The sequence below is a fragment of the Austrofundulus limnaeus genome, unplaced genomic scaffold (genome assembly GCF_001266775.1).
Source record: "Austrofundulus limnaeus strain Quisiro unplaced genomic scaffold, Austrofundulus_limnaeus-1.0 Scaffold522, whole genome shotgun sequence".
NCBI classification, from domain to species: domain Eukaryota; kingdom Metazoa; phylum Chordata; class Actinopteri; order Cyprinodontiformes; family Rivulidae; genus Austrofundulus; species Austrofundulus limnaeus.
This window is the reverse complement of record NW_013952924.1, coordinates 124916-145248: the sequence shown is the minus strand read 5'-3', so window position 1 is coordinate 145248 and position 20333 is coordinate 124916. Positions and strand designations below refer to the sequence as shown.

At 40.9% G+C, this 20333-nt stretch overlaps 2 protein-coding genes across 7 annotated transcripts in view; one reads left to right on the top strand and one right to left on the bottom strand.

The window, feature by feature from the left end:
* clcn3 (chloride channel 3) overlaps positions 1 to 9748 on the top strand; it is a 48891-nt gene extending 39143 nt beyond the window's left edge. For 5 of the 6 annotated variants that reach the window (XM_014026058.1, XM_014026057.1, XM_014026054.1 and 2 more), the window contains one exon: positions 7433 to 9748. In XM_014026058.1, the coding sequence (XP_013881512.1) occupies positions 7433 to 7609 (177 nt within the window). In that variant the 3' untranslated portion in view covers positions 7610 to 9748. Of the gene's footprint in view, positions 1 to 3055; positions 3094 to 7432 lie in introns of all 6 variants that reach the window. The other variant, XM_014026056.1, reaches the window with a different exon arrangement.
* A 1866-nt stretch (positions 9749 to 11614) lies between these two features.
* On the bottom strand, positions 11615 to 19978 carry mfap3l (microfibril associated protein 3 like; the record flags this gene model as incomplete). Its single annotated transcript, XM_014026063.1, is given in 3 exon segments — positions 11615 to 13244; positions 18046 to 18449; positions 19861 to 19978. Coding segments are annotated over 2 exon segments (1236 nt in total). The 3' UTR covers positions 11615 to 12342.
* Positions 19979 to 20333: the final 355 nt, after the last annotated feature.

The following is a 20333-nucleotide window of genomic DNA, read 5'->3' as shown; positions in this document are numbered from 1 at the left end:
AAATAAGTTTCCATTCTCGGCAGGTTTCTAAGGTTCTTCTTCTACATATTAAAAAAAGTTGTTAAACAACTGAGTGGCGCACTACTGATACTAGTGGTGAGAAAGTGTATTGCACCATATTCAAAATCAGTGCTGTCCATCGGCCCAGGCGTTTATGCACTGCAGGGCCGGATCCAGCCCGAGTTCTGGAACCTGGCCAGACAAGGTTCCAATCGGGCCGGCCCAGTTTGACGACTTATTTCTTTTGCTGTGACGAGTCAAAACGAGTCTGGCAAGTCATTAAAAAACATATAGATCTATGAAAAAGCAACTGCTTTCATAACGGTAGCATGTAACAAGCTAATATTGCTAGCTTACTCATCGATGCCGTCTGTGCCTCRCTATAGCTGCTTTCTGTTGCTGTTGTATGGCCAAGTACAGCCTTCGGAAACTCTCCGCTCTTCTGCGCATCACCATTCGTCGTCTCACTCGACATTTAAGGACCGTTATGCGCGCTTTTCCGGTAAACAGGTCCCACCCACTTCGAGGCGGCTCTGATGACAGTGCAAAACATCGAGGGCTGGGCAGAGCTGGACCTAGGCCATCTGGGGGCCGGGGTCGGCCGGGGCCGGCCCTGCAGTGCTTAGCAGCYCAAAGTTAAAAACTATTGTTCTTTTGAGACCCTCAAGGTGGCGCTCGCGGCCCACAATTGGGCCGCAGCCCATGGACTAAGAATCTCTGCTTTAGACTTTATGCAAATGTGCTGCCAGTCCTGCTCTAATGCTGCGTTCACACCGAACGCGATATCAGCTTCAAAATCGCAGCCAACGCTGAAGTTTGAAGCTTGTGCACTTTGAGGTCAGACGCAGGTCAGCTCTTGAAGCGCTGCACGGCAGAGCCTCCCCGCCCCTCCCTCCTCTGTCAGGCTCTGTTTAATGTCAGACGAGGAAGTGGCTTTGCTTTATTTACAGAGAGCAAGTGCATGTCACATTCATCAGATAACTAATTCATAATTAATTCACCAGATAATTCAGAGAAGAGGCTCACAGCTCGCTTTCAGGACTATTTTTCCAGTCTGATGAGTCGCTGTCACGCATTGCTGCGGATCAGGACACGACTGCAGSMMYYMWTTYMRSYWAARRRSMKSMKCTCYRTCTGTTTCAGGTTAGTGGACATCATTCAGTAAACTGTCCCGTCGGGAAATATGTCTCTACRTCACACAGTGGAGTCTCTCTGATTGGTTGACGCGGCGCGTCGAGCTGCAAAAGTTCAGATTTTCTAACTTCAGCGATTTGCGCCTCAGCGCGTCGAACGCTCAGATCGTTCAAATTGTTCAAATCGCGCTGCTCTAATCGCGCTTGAGGCGCCGCAGCACTTCCTGACACTGATTGAAGCGCGTCCACCATAGACTTTGYATGTAAACCTGMTGCTCCTGAYGCTGAAATCGCGTTCGGTGTGAACGCACCATAAGCCATCCTAAAACTATTTTTATTAACATAAAGGCCACTCAGGCGCAGTAATAAAACTTTAGAATCTTGTGGTTTTTTTTTAACAATTGGGTCCAAATCACTATTCAAATGGTCAGAAAGTTCTATTCAATCACCATTTCAAAAGAAAAATCAACTGAAAGCACTATACATGAGAAGAAAACAAGTCCAATTAAGTCCAAAACAGGTCCAGATTCTAATWGTTACACAAACCAAAATATTGAATCAAATCTTCCTTTCCTGAGCAACATGTTGATGACAGCGGAAAGAAACAACTTCCTTTTATCCAGGAAGAAACGAACAGAACCAGGTTCAGGATGGACAGCCCTTCCTTTGGCTGGAGGTTTGAGAAGACAGGAAGGAGACCCAGACATGTCCAGGTGTTGTTTCTATGGGACAAATAGCATCAATAACATGTATAAATGTGGAGATTTTTTATTGAAAATAARTCTTGAGTCTAGTATTTAAAGTAGACAGAGTGTCAACCTCATGAACGGAAACTGGACCTTTTTCCACCAGAGGGGAGCCTGAAAACTGAATTCAACTTTTATAAACTCTAGGAACCTCAAGTAAACCTTGAGTTTGTTATAAAAAATATAAAGATATTTAACCTCCATAAAAAGCTCCCAACAACCAGGCTCTATCTTTTAGTTAGAAGCARGATTTTAAATTCTGTTCTGAGTTTGACAGGGAGCTAATGGAGAGAAGCTAAAACCAGAAAAAAAACTCTCATAACCATCAGAACTCTGGCAGCAKACTTTTGGATCAGCTGGAGACCACTGAGTTATTTTGGTTATCCACATAGTAACAGAATAATTTTACAGTTGGAGGTACTGTAAGGGCGCCCTCCTTGGATAATGGTAGGAGAAACCCTGAGTTTAACAAGTGAAGCCACTGATGTTGTYGTTTTTGTCTGAAAGGGGCTCAGGAAGGATTAAGTTCAACTTTGTGTCTCATTTSTTTGATTTGCTACCACCTGTAGCTCTGCTCAGTCCTCTACCTGCAGCTTCATGTTAGCATCCCAACATGTGCTACGTTTTCACACCTTTCCACTCACGCCGCCCAAAAATATTAACTCGGTTTTACAGTGAACTTTTATTTGCAGCGTTTGGGTTTATCTGGATGGAATAAACAAGTGAAAAGAAGCAGGAAAAGTTAAAAATAGAATATTCTTGAACTCTTGTACAGAATGTACAAAACCATTGTTATCTCTTTGAATCTACATCTCAAGCAGGGGGTTAGGGTTATCTTTTTTCACTTGTTGCTTCCGGCCAAAAGAAACCRATCTGTTGGTAAAAATTCACCGTAAATCAAAGCTTTCAGTGAATATTTTTGGACTGCCCTGCAGTAATCCTGTAACTAGTTATTTTTAATTGAAGGATTCAGTCAGAGATAAAACTCAAYATGTCTGCAGGCATGTATTCATGTTGTACTCCGTTTTTCCACTTCACATCAGTCAGTCATTTCACTTTCAAATTCCCTCACCCGTGGGTTTCTGTTTTCATTAACGGCTGCTTTTCTCTGTTTTATTTTTATTTATGTTTTTGTTAAACTGCTCGACCCCACCGTTTTACCCTGGGTCTCTCCAGATCAACGACGTCAGATCCGTCAACTAAGCAGCAACTTGGCGAGTAGTTAGCCGCTTTGGGGAAAGCGGACCACGGTTATTTATTAATTTCTTTATTAGAAGAGAGGGCAATGATCTGTAACGTTCTGCTTCATTTCCCTCAGCTTGTAGTTCTGGTGCGTGTCGATGTGTTGAGTGGTGCCAGTTGTTGTAGTTTGACCTTGGCGGGGTAACGCCCGTCCTTTAACCTGCCAGTGTTTCCATCGACCAGCAGAGTCCCGCCTTTCTCAGACTGATCTGTGTTTGAAGTSGAGCACACAGCAGGTGTTCAGATTGTTTTAAAAAACATATTGACTTGTTAAAAGAAGCTTTGTTGATTTGAAACAATTTGTTGCTCAGGATGGTTTTCTATCAAGTTTWCTTTGTCAGATTGATTTAAATGGAACACGTCAGAAGTCTGCACTTGATCGATGACAAACATTTTTGAACAAAAAWGGATTAGGGCCACTGTGAGGAAAGGATTTTTTTTAGAAATATGACTTTGATTTCAGAATTCTAAATTTGATCTTGGAATTCTGACCATTTTCCCAGTTGAAATTCTGAAAGAAAACCTCTTTGATGCATTTAGCTAAGTCAGGGGTCTGCAACCTTTATGACCAAAGGAGCCATTTCTGCTTCTTGACGCACTAATAAAGTGTGTTCAGAGCCATGAAACAAGCTACAACTGTGATTATCAACTTTTCAAGGCCTTTTTGGGAACCTCCACGGCCAGTGGAGGTGACATTATAAAACCAAAAAAATATGTTGTGAATTTTATTGTTTATTATTATTTTTACATATCAGGACAAATGAGAAGATTATATTCATGTAAACAAGAAAAATACTGTATATAGTTTATACTGACTTTCGTAAAAAATAGTTCAACTGAACTATTCAGGCATACTTTTTTCTAATTCTTATTATGTGTAGGGGGATGCACCGATATGAAAATTTCAGCCGATATYTATATCCGATATAATTATTGCTGTTATGGCCGATAACAGATATTTACCAATATTACACAAACACACAAATTRTATTATACATATACGCACAAACACACTTGGGTCTTTTTGATACCACAAATAAACAACCAGACCTCTGACATGGCTCTACTTCAGTTATTCCTGGCTGCGCAGCGTCAATATCACTATCATGATCAAACAGATGCTGTTCAACCAACCATCTTACCTCCAAAACAAAAACACAAAGATAAAAAGTGGGAAATCAATATCGGATGTTAATATAGTTTTATATATCAGACCGATACCGATATTCTAAAAAATGACCAATGTCGGTCGATACCGATATGAATGCCGATTATATCATGCATCCCTAATTATGTAGTCTTCAAATTCTTTAAAGGTAATTCTGATGGATTTGAGAGAAGGATCATAGAAAGAAGTTGGATTATTTAAGTACACAATAGGTTAGCATGAGCTAATCAACATGGTTTACTTAGTATTGATCACACATTTGCATACAAATTGATTTCTGTTGTGGGTATAAAAACAAACAAACAAACAAAAATGTTTCTATTTGGACACATTTTCAAAGAGCCACTGCAGAGGGACCAAAGAGYCACATGTGGCCCCAGACCCGCAGGTTGCAGACCCGCAGGCTAAGTGCAAGAAAATTGTAATTTCAACATTGAATCTAGTCGTAACTCCTCAGTTAGACATGATTATCTCAGGCTACATGTAAACCACTATTAACTCAAGTTTGGCCTTGAGAACTTCATCTATATCTAATCAACTGAAAATCCATGAGGTATGACTTAAATCTTTAAACCATGTGGAGAAATAAAAACAACCAAATAACTCCCTGAAATTACAACACAGATTTAAAAGMTTGACCCATGATTGTAACATCATTTTTAACCCTATTTGTAATTTCCAACAAAACCGATTTAACATCAGAGACATTAAACACAATTATTTCAACCTGGAGTAAGCATAAGATGACATTTCTATTTACTGCCTATTTATACATGAGTCATTTCCTTCAGCATGTTGTAGAAACATCAGAGCTTACAGGTTCTGCAGTGATGGGAAACCTCCTGGCTGAGGTTACCTGGTTTAGGGACCCTGAATGTGGGCCGTACTCTGCTGGTGCTGGTGGGAACACTGTGTTCACACTTTCACCTGGTCACACTCTGATCTCTTGCTGTTGTCCCACCCCTTTTCCACTAGTGCCACTGAGTGTAGTGTCGGTTACGGTCAGTGTCGGAATGTGTCAGTTCAGGTGCYTTTCCATTGACGTTCCAGTCTGGTTCCACTGGGTGTGTTTTGGGCAGTTGGTGGAGGTGGTTTTTGGGTTTTTCGAAAAAAGTTAATGCGCAAAATGAGAGATGGAAAAACATTTGCCGAATAAGTTCTGAAATTTAAAAAATTTGCTAAAAATTAAAATTCAAATTGGATGGAAACACAACTGTCACTGCTACAATTGAAAAAAAAAATGGCTCCTTGAGTTGTTGTAAAGGTAGCTTAGATGCAACCAGTGTCTCCACCCCCTAGCCAATCAGTGATGAACAGTGTTCTGATGTTGCATGTTGGTGTCGACTGGGACCACTTGGAACCACAATGAAGTAGGTACTAAAAAAGGGCTGGTTCCATGAATCTGGCCTACTGGAAATGGCTTGGAACCATACCGAACCGTACCGACACTACACCAAGTGGCAGTAGTGGAAAAGGTCAGCAATGCTCAGAGAAACCTGGGTCTGATCTGTCGGGTGTTCCCAATGTGTCTCCCCCAACTTCACCTCCTCCCCCAAAGACCATCTGAGTCCCGCTCACTCAGATTTGGTTCCTTATGTTTGATAAGTTTGATACTCATTACCACTGTGTTGTATTTTCATTCTAGGGTTTGAATGATTAAATCCACAAAAACCCAAACTCCTTGTATTAACCTGTTGGACCAGGCTCTTCAGCTCTGTAGCAGCACTGCTAGTTTTGGCTTCAGATGATCCTCTTCACCCAACATCAAGTCCGAGAACGTGTTGTGTCCATTACTAATGTTTCAACACATGACTTTGTAATCAGCTGGATGCCTTTTTATTTACTGACAAAGTAGAAAAACACCACAGGATGAATGTTCTCAACCGTAAAGTTAGATTTTATCACAGGAGTCAGAAGCGGAACACAATGAAACCTTGACATGAATGTGACGGATATCGTTTATCTCAATTTGAACCTAGTTTTGAGGTCATGACGATAATTCCTGATTTAAAATATCTGCATGAAGATAAACACAGAGGAGAAACATTCATCATTAGTGGTCAGATCTTCACCACCATAAAGGTCAATAAAAAAAGCAGGTGGTTATGGATGTATGTGAAGGTGTGGTGGTCGATTAATGCATTAGAAACTGTAAAAAAGTCTGTTGGGTCTCCACACTCTGCTGTGGTCTTTGTCATGGAGAAACTYGAAGCAGGATTTGCCTTGCTGAAAWGTRATATCTGACTAGATTGCTGGAGACTTGTTGGCAAATCAGAATTGGCAAATTTTCAGTTGCAATCTCGTTGATTTTTGAGTTTGCAACTAAAGGCTGGTGTATACTTCAACAAGACGTGAGGCAGTGAATCAGAGATGACGTCATTTCGGACGTGTTTGTCTCGGAGCGGTCCGTATCGATCCACACGTCACTAGCTTGAATTAAAACCAGCCTTTAGCAAACAGCGAKAACACAACTGTCAGGATTGTATTCTTGGGCATGCACATTATTTTGTTGCCCACCTTCATCAAACCAATTGGCCTCCATGTTTGAATTAATCCTTTAGAGTACACTTTAAATATAGAACAGTTTTCTTTAAGCAGTGGTATTTCTCATGGGCATGACTTTTACACCTGGATATGATTGCCAAAGAAAATGAATTTAAATTCAAGAAAAAAAAAGATACTAAAATAATTCAAGTGTCCGACTCCTGTGATGGTAGTGTCAGTCTTCTAGTTTCCTGCTTCTCTACAGACCTAACCTCTTTAACTTCCTCTCTCCTGCCTGTAGGATCCAGTTCTTCTTTCTCTCGCCATCTTTGTGTACTCAAACACTTTAAAAAATTTTTTAAAAAGTGAAACGGTGTTTGAAATGACACCCTGCTCTGTAGTAGATGCTGTTTCTGATCTGCTTTCACTTCTCCCCCCTCCTCCTCCTGTAGCCTCTCCGGGGGACTCTGTGTTTTTGTTGGCATCAGGATTTTTTTTTTTAGAACTTTTTAAACCAAACACTAAATAATTATCATTTCATTGAAAGGCTGCCAACAAAAATACGGTGTTTTTCATGGTTTCACTGCAGATTCAGACCAGCAGAGCCTCCTCGCTCCTCCTTAATGTTCCCGTCTCCTCCTCTCTGTCTCCCCCTGCAGGCGCCTTCTTGGTATTATCACAAAAAAAGATATCCTCCGTCACATGGCTCAAACGGCAAACCAAGATCCAGAGTCCATCATGTTCAACTGATCCGCTCCTTCCAGGAGAGYGTGGAGGAGGGAGGAGACAACAGCGAGGAGGAGGGGGTGTGCCTCCTGAACGGCTCCAGTCTATGACGAACGGACCCCCCCGTTAGGTTTCAGTTTCTTCTCTTTATGTTTTAGTGTTCAGTTTTGTGGACCCTGAACCTCACTGACTGACCGTGGCCCTCAGAGACTTATCGGCCACGAGTAGACAGGAAAAAAGATGATGAAAGACTTTTTATCATCATCCGGCTGCTGAGGACACACAGAAAGGTCAAGTGTTGACGACACACACACACAGGAGGGACGCACTGTCTACACACTAACACACACTTTTGCACTTGCAGACACTTCATACATGCATGTTACCCTCACACACACACACACACACACACACACACACACTCACACACACACACACCCTCCTGACCTGTAAAGCTTCACCCATTTGCACTCTTTGTTGTGCCTCACCTGACGGGAGGTCAAAGGTCAGAATGAACCGCTAACGAAGGACGCGATGAAGAACCTCAACACCTCCAGGTTCCCTCACCCACACACACACACACACACACACACACACACACACACACCTCTGACCTGTCCGTCCTCTGGAAAACCACTATGTTTACCTGTGAATAATGTGTGTGAATGAGTGTGTGTCTGTGGCGCTCTGACATTCCAGGCAGGTTACCACTGGGAATGGAGAGGACGATCACCTGGTCCTGACACACAGCCTCTCCCCCAGGTGTGTGTGTGCGTGCGTGTGTGTGTGTGTGTGTGTGCGTGTGTGATACGGAGAGGTACTGAAGTAGAGTTGGTACTGTATTTCAAGAACAAATAAGTTCTCTCTCTAATGGAAAGAAGTTAAAGTGTGTTTTCATTTTTGAGCCAATTTCAGGTGTGTGTGTGTGTGTGTGTGTGTGTGTGTGTGTGTGTGTGTGTGTGTGGTCCGTTTAATATGAAGGCAACTAAAAACAGTTTTTAAAATCTTGCCCAGGTTCAGTTCTACTGTCAAACAAAACCATTCTTGTCGGTCTCAAACTCGTTCCTCCCTCTGTAATAATCTCGCCTTGACTTTATATTTAAAACACTTGATYTGTGATTTTGTTGAAAATATCAGTGTTAAACTTTTTTCCTCTCTTTCTTCAAAAGACTCCCAAAACTCAGATGCTTGGACTGTTACCTTTTATTTCCTAAAGTCTGTTTTTATTTTGTGATTCTGTTATCGTGACGCCTTCACTTTGGTTTTAGTTGATCAGAGAACAAGATCAGAGGCGAGGATAAAGTGACACTTTATTGTTTTCAAGTCCAAGTTTTACATTTGAAAAAGAAAAAAAAAGATTTAATCTGCTGGGTTTGAGCCACAATACAAAATACGTCCTTTGACTGATCACACAACAAATGCTCTTTAATCTAAAGGTTATTAGTCATTACACTGCTTTTAATGAAATTATATGAAATACTAAGTCTGCTAAATTAACTATATTTAATGTAGTTATTGATTATTTTTGCCAATAATTAGGCGAGTTTTGCAAAAACCTGCGCAGCCAACAGGATAAATGTTGGAGTGATTTAAATCAGGTCAGGTACCCAGATGTTTGACCCTAAACTCGTTCTGTTTGATCCTCTAAGTGTAGTTTAAGAGCCTGAAACATCTGGAAAAGAAAAATCATTTTTCCTGCAGTTCTGGAAGGAAAACAGAACTCCCGTTTGGAAACGTTCAGGCTGATTCTAAAAAACAAAAAGTTTAATCCCAACATGCTGCTGATGAAGATTTTCAGGTCTTTAGTCTTTTCTGCACATTTTTTTTTTTGCTTTATCATCTCAAATTTGACTAATTCAATGAAAATGATGAAGAGCAATGAGGCAACTTGTCAGGCGAGGGGGAGAGAAGCTGTAGCATCTTTATCAACTGTGTGTGTGTGTGTGTGTGTGTGTGTGTGTGTGTGTGTGTGAGGGGTGATTGTCGTCCTTGCGTTGCGGTGACTGTCCTGCAGTTGGACAGGAAGCAGAGCATCATCGTGGTGTTGCCTAACGTCGTGTTTCCAACCGATCTCGGTGTTTTTTCTCCTTTACTTTCTGATTTATGGGTAGTGTCAATACAGTTGTGAATTATTATTATTATTATTATGAAGAATTTTATGTATGATTACATTGTTTGATTGTACATTTAAAAAGAGAATATGTAAAGAAAAATGTTTTAAATTAAAAGGAGAAAATCTTCAAGTTGCACAGTGAGTCCTGCTGTGATTGGATCAGAGTTTCTGTCTCTAAATAAGACTTTAAATGTGTTTTTAGCATGTTGGAGCCAGTGGTGGGCACAGCTAGCACCTAAACCACTACACGATTTATTTAGTTACCCTAATAATAGAAAGCTAAATAAAAATAAATTTAGCTAAACTGTTATATTAATCCTATAAATTTCAAGTCCACCAAATGGCAATTAATTCAGCACCCAGTTCTCCTCTGTTCCCAGAGCCACTCAGATTTAGTCAATAAACATTATCAAAAATATCAAAGCAAACCTAAATGTGTAATGTGACAATTCAATTCAAAAATACTTTATTGATCCCAGAGGGAAATTTCGTAAAAACAAAACAAAGTCGACATAAGTCTAAATGTTTTGCAGATCACAGGTAAAAACATTAATGTCTCTTTCTTTTTAGGTGAAATTAGAGAAAATAGTTCCTGTTAATCCAGGAGGCGGAGCTACAACTGAGAGCAGACAGTGGGGACAAACAGGAAGTGTCAAATTACAGCCTTAAATCTGCTAATTCATTTCTTATATTTAAACATTAACACTAAAAACAAATATTCATATGCCCCAGTTTTTTAGTTTGCAACAAAATGAAAAGGCTGTCGGACTGAATGACATCTCTGCTGCAAAGGATGCTGGGAAATCAGGTCACTGGTGCACACAAAAGGAAATATTRAATTAGTAGGAATGAGGTTTAGGCGGCAGGGAAATAACTAAAAAATATATTGTGATTATAAAATGAATTCAAATGCTAATCCGCTCAGTAAATTTGTTACACTATTAGCGTAACTGTGCCCGTCACTGCTTTAAAGTGTTTTTATCTTTTAATCTATMACCTAATCACTGATTTTACGGACCTAAAACCAGCTATGTTTTTAACTAGTTAATTTAACATTTAATGTTAAATTATCTAGTATTGTATAATGATGTTAAATGTGAAGACACAATCATTTTGGCTTCAATGTAAACATCAGTTGTTTATAGTGATCGGTCAAAGCTCTTTCTACAGCAGGTAAGATGTTGTTTGTTTATAGAACTGAGCCGTCTCTTTAAGTTTACAGTTTTCAGGTTCAGGGTTGAACATGTTGAACTGGACTCTGACAGGTTTTGTGTTGAAGTTTTCAAAAGTTGTTTGGGTCATGAAACTGTTTGCACTGATGAAAACTGAAGCTTAAGAACAAGGAGCTGCCTTGGTCCAGGCACTTCTGGATCAGGGGTTCTCAAACCTTTTGGGTCTGGGGAAACCTTATAGGGGCGAAAAAAAATCCCAGGGACCCCCTCATAAACACCATGCTAATTTAAAAGATTTATTGTCATTTCAACCCCAAAATGCCATGGGAATATATATTTTTATTTAGTTTATTGTGTTTCTTTTATTAGTTTATTGCTCTCTATGCATTTTTAAAAATAACCAAATTAACAATTTAGTGAAAATATTTTGAGGAACCCCAAGGTACCTCTCAGGGACACCCCAGTTTGAGAACCTCTGGTCTAGAGGAAGTAATCATTTCTTTTCACATCAGCTGATGTATTTTCCTCCTTACCTTTGAATCACAGCAGGTGAGGTTTACTGCCCTGACATGAGACAGGCTTACATCATTTTTATGTTATGGGGAAAAATATTTGTAGTTTAAAGATATAAAGTAATTAGTTTGTTGTTGTGATTTAGTTGGGCTGCTTTTTATAAACTGAACGAAACTAATGGGTTTAATTTATATAGATATGACAATAGTTTGTGAATATTAGTTCCTGCTCAACTTTAAAAGTTGGTAATATTTGAGCCAGTTTTCAGCAGAAAGTCTCAAAGAGGATGCATTAAATGCAGAAATCATAACACATTCTTGTTTTCTCCTCTTAAAGCACAGCGCTTGCATTTTATTCCACTACAAAAAAAAGAGGCATCTGAAGAGCACCAGTAAAAGCAGAACAGGGTCCAGTTCATCTCCAACCGCAGACTGGAGTTTTCACCGAACGCAGGAAGAAACACGAGGAGTCCTTTAACGAGCTCGGAGCATGCAGGCAGAAGCACAGCTCGGCTGGAAAGCCTCTGCAGAAGCTTGGAGACGGGTTTAAACCCTAACATCTGATGATGGAGGACAGAAGTGCTTACAAACCTAAAGATGAAGTGGGGAAATAAAAACCACACGTCTGTAAACACACTGATCAAACACACTCAGTTTTATCAGCCCAGCATGCAGCTGCAGAGCAGAGGTTTAACAGCAGTGATGCAGGAAAGGAAGCTGAAAAAGAGCGATGTGAGGCAGAAGTCACTGAAATTCTAAAACACTGAAAGAAACTAAGAACTTAAAACTAGTCCCTCGGCTCCTCCTCTTACAATCCTCTGCTTCTAATATTAATAATAAAGATGCCTCCTCCTCTTGTGTACATTCAAGCAAGAAAGKTTGAAACGTCTGAAAAGCTTCAGGGTTTTTCTCGTCAGAGGATTCTACAGGAAGGATAAATATAACGTGATTGCTTCTTTGCAGATGGAGAACTGAAAATGTTTCGTGGACCTTTTGTGGGTCTTCAAGTGGAAATGCATAGCAGGAAGTTTCCCTCCGTGTTTCCCTCACACATGGCTTTCATAGAACACCTGGCAGGGAGGGCTCTGATTGGCTGCGTCTCCTCCCACAGTGTCCCCCTCCTCCTCCAGCTGAGTGGGAGGCGGCGGCGGTGTGGGGGAGGCCAGGGGAGGCGACGAGGGTGGCGGCAGCGCCTCGGGCTGCGGCGGCAGAGCCTCCACGCCGCAGTCGTCGTCGGAGGCGAGCGGCGGGTGGACCGAGGCCTGGATGGCGATGTGCTGCGGCTGCTCCTGCATGGAGGAGTTGTCAGAGTCGGCGGCGGGCGACTCGCTGCGCTCCCGCTCCCTCACCTGCAGGATGGTGAAGACGTCGCGCACCCCGATGGAGGAGAGGCGGCTCATGGCGTCGTGGCGGCCCTCGCTGGCGTGCCGCAGGAAGGTGTGCCTCATCTCCTCCACGCCCACCACCTCCAGGATCTCCTCCATGAAGGTGCGGCAGTTCATGATGAGCGGCGGCAGCGGGATGCTGCGGGCCAGCTCCTCGATGTAGCGCGCGAACTCCATGGTCTTGAACTGCGTGACCTTGGCCAGCTCCAGGGTCTTGGCCGAGGTGATGATGGGGATCCTCTTGGCGATCTCGAAGGCCTTCTGGAGCTTCTCGGCGCCCTCGGTGCGGAAGAACTCGTTGATGGCTTTCTCCGTCTTCTTCAGGTGGCTGCTCATCATGCAGAGGCGCGTGATGTTCAGGATCATGATGATGGTGAATGTGACCAGACACACCACCATGTAATACACGCCCATGTCACCGTTGGTGAAGACCACCCGCAGGGTCACCGTGCAGTTGGAGCTGCCGTGGACGTTGGACGCCATGCAGGTGTACTTTCCACGGTCGGAAAACTCGATGCTGGTGATGTTGAGGACGCCGTTGTCCAGCAGCCACCACTTCCCGTCTGCAGACACACAAAACTTCATGAAAAAAATGGACTAAACCACTAAAAGTGACTTCCTGTTTGATGTTGGTCCTTCTCACAAGTCAGGACTGAGACACAATCTTTCTGTTTGTGTGATTTATGAGATGAGGTTGAAGTCAACCGTTTGCTAACAGAGGTAGTCACAGAGCTGAAAAGGTTGGTGTGTGTAAGAGTAAGTCAACTGTGTAGCTTAATTTTGTGACTTAATGAAAGTTTATGCAACCAGCCAGCTGCATATCATGCAAAATCTACTTTTTTAGCCATTAAATGCATTTTGTTGTGTACTTGCAGTCTAGGAGAAGTTGAATTTAGTCTCTCCTGGGGCTGTGTAGAAATCTTTATATCCTGTTGGGTCATATTTTTCAACCCGTTCAGTTTTCTCCACTGTCTGAACTATTATGCTAGTTTTTGTGACAAAACTTCCAAAAATGGTCTGAACTCGTCAACTATAATTTCATTGTCTTCGTTCTCCTCTGGCTCCAACATGTAAGGCTGGATGGACCATTGATATATATTACTGGATTGGGCGTTGCTAGCTACATTGACGTGCACACACTGGAGTTCTATAATGCATTGAGGAGCCTCAACAAAATGAATGGAGGTCAATGGACTGTGAGGTGTGTTCCTGATGAAAAACTCTTATAACTTCCTTATTTCTTGCTCAATTTTTACAAACTAAGGTTCAAAATAAAGCTGAGGAAATTGTGAATTTTATAGTTATGGAAATTTAAAATAGATAACTAATTTAAATTACTAAAACAGTGGCTTAAAGTAAGTATTTTGCATTCCAGAGGTGGTTTTTCATTAAAGTCAATGAGTTCTGACCAGCTGGATATTCATACATATATTTATTAATCAGAACTGAGTCTTAGATATTTAAAATAATAAAATTAATATTTCATATATATATATATAAGCTCTTGTATGTATATATGTTCATATATGTATATATAGTGTGTATCTTTAAGAAATATTTCTTCTATAAAACAACTATAGAGGTTTTTGCTGTAAATTACAGTAAGTTTAACATTAATAACAAATAAAATAAATTATTTCATGTCACAAAGAATTGTTTAATGAATGTATTTTTATTACAAAGAATTATTCTTCAGCTTCATTATAATGCAGGCTGTATCTGAAGCCGACCCACAGCTGGCACACGTTTTTTTCTCATTTTTCTCTGGAAATGCTGAAAAACACTAATACTGGATGTAGAAAATATCTGAATAAACCAATCTGTCTGACAATGTGCCTATTTTGTTTATGATGCTCAATCATTACATAGTGTCTGTCATTAGTGAGTCTACATGATGATTTCTGAATTTATATGCAGTCTTACTAGTCAACAATCCAATAAAGTCCATATTTTACATGTTTAATATCAGTAAATAATATATTTGACAACAGAAAAAAAGCAATTTTAAATAAGGTTAAACATGAACATTGAAGCTGTTTAACGTTAGCACACTGTACAATTAAAATAATGAATTTTGGTTAAATATGCTAATATTGTGAAACATAAACCTTTTAGCTCTTGTAAACACTTGACAAACTATGTAGTTTATTGTGAAGTATTTGTACCATTTGTATGTTTTTAAAGCATTTGTTTGCACCGCACTACGTTCTGATAATTGATTTCAATGGTTAGCGTTAGCATTAGCTCAACACATAAAAATCCCCCCTGCGAAGCACGCCCAGGTCACGTGACGCCCAGTCCAGTAATATATATCAATTGGATGGACGAGGATTTAAATGAGTGATAACAATATCTAAACCACTGACTTTTACTCTAAATCTTGACAATGTCAGCATTTTTTCTTTAGCCAGACGTGGTCATTTCTGTAATCATTAATGAAAATCCAAAGGCAGCTTCTAGTGCACTCGTCTTTACAACATGGTAATTAATTTGTCAAAAAGACAAACATGTTCAAAAACTGATTATATTAACAGCTATAGAAAATGAATTACAGCTGCATGTGGTATAATAACCACTTCCTGCTGAGCAGGAACACTTTTAGTTTATTTTAGCGCAATGTAACACAAACACACACAGTGACCTGCTTTTACAGTCAGGATTAACCATGGACACCATGTGACCCACAGTCTAGAGCCTGTGGTCATGTTTTCAGCCCTCATGAATCTGTGCTGATGCTCAGCAACGCCATAATAAAAGCACAAAATAAAGGTTGAATCGGTCCTTTAAACTCCACACAGGGTTGACTGACTAACAACAGGTTGCCTGCAGAGGAACCACTGCTTCTGGTGCTTTCTGCTCAACGATCACAAATAACTTCCCACGCAGGCATCCTCAGGAGGAGATGAATGGGCCTTCAGGAAGTGCAGCCTGACCGACTTACTGCATCCCACCCATCCGCCTTTGGAGGCGAAAGAAAAGCTGTCTAATTTTATCTCCAGCACTGCATCCTAAGATGACTGGTGTGCAGAACAACAACAAAAACATGTAGAAATAAATCAGACGTTCTGTGGCCAGCCACCAGCAGCAGCTGGGCAGGGAARGAGAAGCGCTCTGATCAGACTCCTGAGTGGAACCCAGGGGAGAAGCTGCGCCGCTGCAGGTGCTGYTCTGGGTTTTTAGGTCATGAGAACAATGCTGCCTGTGCCGTCTTTAATGGCAGGTTTCAACAGGTTGGTGCAGACGAGATGTCGGAACAACAAACCTCTCTTCCCTCTGCGTTCCTCCTTCCCTATTAAGGAAGGAACGGTGGGAAATAAAACCTTCTTCCAGAGCGTTTTAAGACTTATGGGTCAACGTAAGCAGCAGTAGTTTTCCATGATGGACACATGACCTTTTCCAACTGTGGATGTTTTGGAATATACCCAAACAAACCACATTAATCCACTCTGAGCTGGCACTGTTAAAAATAGTCTGTATTAGTAATAGTTTTTTTTTTCAATAGCTTATTAAGTCTGGATGTTTAAAGCAGTGGTTCTCAACCTGGGGAGGAGGGTTGGTCAAAGTTTGGCTAGAGGGCTCTGTAGCTTGTTTACTTTTATTCTGAAAAACGTTTTGTRAAACAGGAAATGACTTTAAAAGAAGGAAACATCTCAAACAAACTTACTCAACCTTCTACATTTACAGTTAAATACACTACACAATGTGGTAAGTTGATTATTATTGCAATATTAAGCATCTGTTTAACTGTGTAGATTAGCAGCTAATTAGCACGATGCTAATGCTTGGTTCTTGCACAATATGCAGTAATATTGATTTGTTATTGACTAATGTTTTAAAGGGGTAAATTAAGTTTCTGGTTCAGATTTAACACAGATTTAGCTGACTTGTTTATATTATGAGGTCAAATGTATTTTTATAAATTTGTGTTTGTATGAATGTTATGAAAAAAAAACTAAATGTAATTTTATCTTGTTTACAGTTTAACTGGCAGCAGCTACCCTGTGAATTTCAGTGGTAAACAACAACTATCTTTGTTATTGAGGARAGTAGGTTGGGAAGCACTGGTTTAAAGGGATCCATGATTAGTTGTAACATTAGACTTTATTTGATACATTTTAACTGTAAAATAAAGACTAAAAATACTGTAGGCTGTTTAGTTTTGCAAATGTTTTAAAATATATTACACGGACGGAGCCATTTTATTTACACTCAAAGCATTCTGGGTAAATGATGACGTGATCGGTGATGATGTCCTCTGTGCGAGGCTGCTAGCGAGCTATATCCACCCTGAAGGTTAATSTTGGACAATATCTGATGATCGACTCTTTTAAATGAAACCAGAGAGCGTTGACAGAGAGGAGAAGGTAGAAATGACTCAGCCTGTAACTGAAAATATGGATGGAGGACAACAGAGCTGCTTCATGGAAGAAGAACCTCAGCTTAGCCTGTTAGCTTTAGCGCAGACGCTACATTGCCTTATATGTATTAGCTCGGCGCTAGCGCGACAAACAAGCTAAACTCAGGTATACATTTTTAAAAATTTAGTTTAAAAATTTACAAAACTAAACAGCCTACAGTATTTTTAGTATTTTACAGTTAAAATAAATGTTTATCAAATAAAGTCTAATGTTACAACTAATAGTGGATCYCTTTAAAGTGTCCAAAGAACAACTTCCAGGGAAATAACCTTTTTACTGTTTTCTCTGATGATCAAAACTCTCCCAGACTGACACTAGCCGTGTTTCCATCAACTGGCTTGAAGCGAATCAGTTACGTCAGACGCAAGCGTGTAGTAAACAGGAAGTAAAAGTCGCATCTCAGGAAAATGGAGAGAAGTTATCAGGAACGTGTTGCTACTGTCGGGTAAGTTGTAATTATTCTGTCATCAACTAGTTTTGGCGATGTTACACACGGTCGGTAGATATAGAGGAAGTAATGCAATTCTTTTTACGTAACGGGATTTACTGAGAATACACCGACAGCGGGAGGAGCGTCCAGCTGCCAGTCACTCTGGTACCAGTTTCAGACTGACAGCAGGAACAGTTGATCAACATGTGAGGTAAATGTTCTCTACGTCAGAACTTATTCAACAAACATGTTTCCATCTCTCCTTTTGCGCATTAACTCTTTTTCGAAAAAAAAAAACAAAAACCACCTCGTGAGCGTATCAACTTTGATGCGAATTAGGAGTTTTTTTCGAATCATGCCGTTTCCTTTCACCTTTTCTGATGCGATACTTCAAAATGAGCATTAAAAAACGTTGATGGGAAACACGGCTACTGAGTAAATCCAGTTCAGTGGTGTGTCTAATGCAGCTACAATTAATGAACAAGTAATTCCTGGAGGGAGAAAAGTGCTCCTCACCGCCCGCCTGCGTGTCCAGCCGGTCTCCATGTGAGTTGAACCACTGAATGCTGGGAGATGGGTCTCCAGTGACGTTACAATCGATCAACGCGCAGCTCCCCTCCCGGGCAATTATCTGGCTCACTCCAGCAAACACAACTGGGACGAAGCCGTCCTGTGTSCCGTTGCTGGTCTCAGTGCCGTTTGCTATCGTGTCCACAGACAGGGCCCCGGCGGCGCCAGAGGAGACGAGAGACAGCAGGACGAGACACACGGATCCAGCAGTCCSGTGCATGTTCAGGAACGGTTGGCGCGTCACACGAGGCACAAGAGACGTTCCTCTTAGTCGCTCCATCCTGCATGCTGGCTATCTCCTGTTAGTGGAAGGCAGTTTGGTACTCCGCTGCATGTYGGAGAACATCTCACTGCAGCAACAGAAAGATCAGAGACAGAGCAGAATAAAATAACATGTCTGATTAAAACTTAACTCATAGTTCAGATCTTCTGAAGTGGGGCATCTTATCTGTTGTAGATAGCTTTTTAGCTGAAAGTTAATGTAAGCAGGACCAAAGTAGACTGCTATTCTTACAACAACACAGATCCTAGTTATTTTATGCTTCATGCAAACATTATTTCACAAGTTATAAAATATCTATATGTTCCCACAATCACACGGTAATGCATGGCGGCCCACCAGCCCTATAACATACTTGGGGAAACACCCTCTCTGAATCATAATAAAATCCCGAGTTGCCTAAAATGTGCTGATCCTTTTTCAAAATTTAACTCTAGTTCTCTAAAACGAGATGGTTCAAAGAGCCATCTGCAACAGGTAAGACATCAACTGGTCACAACCACTCCGTGGAACCCCACTTCAACACATTTACATGTTCAAGAGCTAAAASAACCTGATACTTTGCTTGTAAATTAAATACAGCTACTCGAATGTCACTGTGTTAATTATAAAAACACTCCAATACATTATAACTTGAGATAATTTCTGGTTTTACTCAAATACAATTAAAACAGAGGAGTTTCCTCAATTCTTTCTGTTTCTCTTTGCCACAGGATGAAAGCGGGGGGTGTCTATTTCCTGACGTTTAATGCTGAACCTGATAAACTCACTGATAATGACCCAGACGTTCATTCATAAACACGTTACAAAACAGCTTTTAATCCGACACTCCACGATGCAATGTCCAGTTACTGCGGTAATTAAACATTTATGGTCTATATAATAGGTGAAACTGATGGTTGTCGATGCTTTATGCCTTAAGTAGCGTGTTTTGTGGATAAAAACCGTTTTTTGTGTCAAAGGAAAGCTAAGCTGCTGTATAACGGAGCGCTGCGTGGGCTCCGTCTACGCTCTGGGTCACTTCGTTTATCTTCGCTATTATTTGTGAACCATAAAACACATTTATTAGTTAAATGTTTGTTTCAGCTATCTATATGAGAACTGTCAATGTTTTATAGCGAAGTAATTACGCCTTGGCTTTACAATGCCCTAATAGGGGCGCGGGATCCGGCTATGTGCTGGAAAGCGGTAATACCTCCAGGGTTAACTGGAGAAGCGTCACAGCGAGCTGTCCTCAACAACAGCTTCCCCGAGGACTCACTGTGCTCATTTTTAATAGTCGGCACATAAAAACYAAACGTTAAAAGGTTAATTTTGCACCGAGAACAAGAACATTACCTCCTCCTCAACGAGAACCCGGCGGTCCAAAAACATGACAAATATATAAATAAATAAAAACAGCCAGCTCAGCATCGACGGGCGGCAGCAGCCGAACAAAAACACACGTTTTCCCGGACAAAAACTCACATTTCTATACTTACATCGTAATCAGCTGCCATGTAAGCCCCGGTGTTTGTTAGAGAAGACGACAGCGGATGGTTTGAGGTGTCTTATTTCTCCTCTGCGGTCTCCTCCATCCTCCTCCTCCTCCGCCTCCTCCTGCTGGCTGAGCTGCTGGGAGGAGGACGCTCCGCCCGGCTGATTGGCCAGCGCTGCCATTTGCAATGTAAATTTACACATTTGTTTCCTTTTTTAATCGTTTTTAATCGTCGCGGACTAACAAACTGAAGTTTTATTTTTAATAATTACGAGCCTGCTATGAAAAAAAMCCCCACATTTTAGCAATGTGCAATAATTAATGTGTTGGTGAATAATTAAAGATATAAAACTGGAGGTCAGACTCAGTGATCTGGTTATTATTTAATTATTGTCAGAGTTTTTATTTACAGGTTTAAGTTCATTTGAGCTGAGGATGGACAGGTTTAGCCTTGTGGGTAAGGCTCAGAGCTTATTT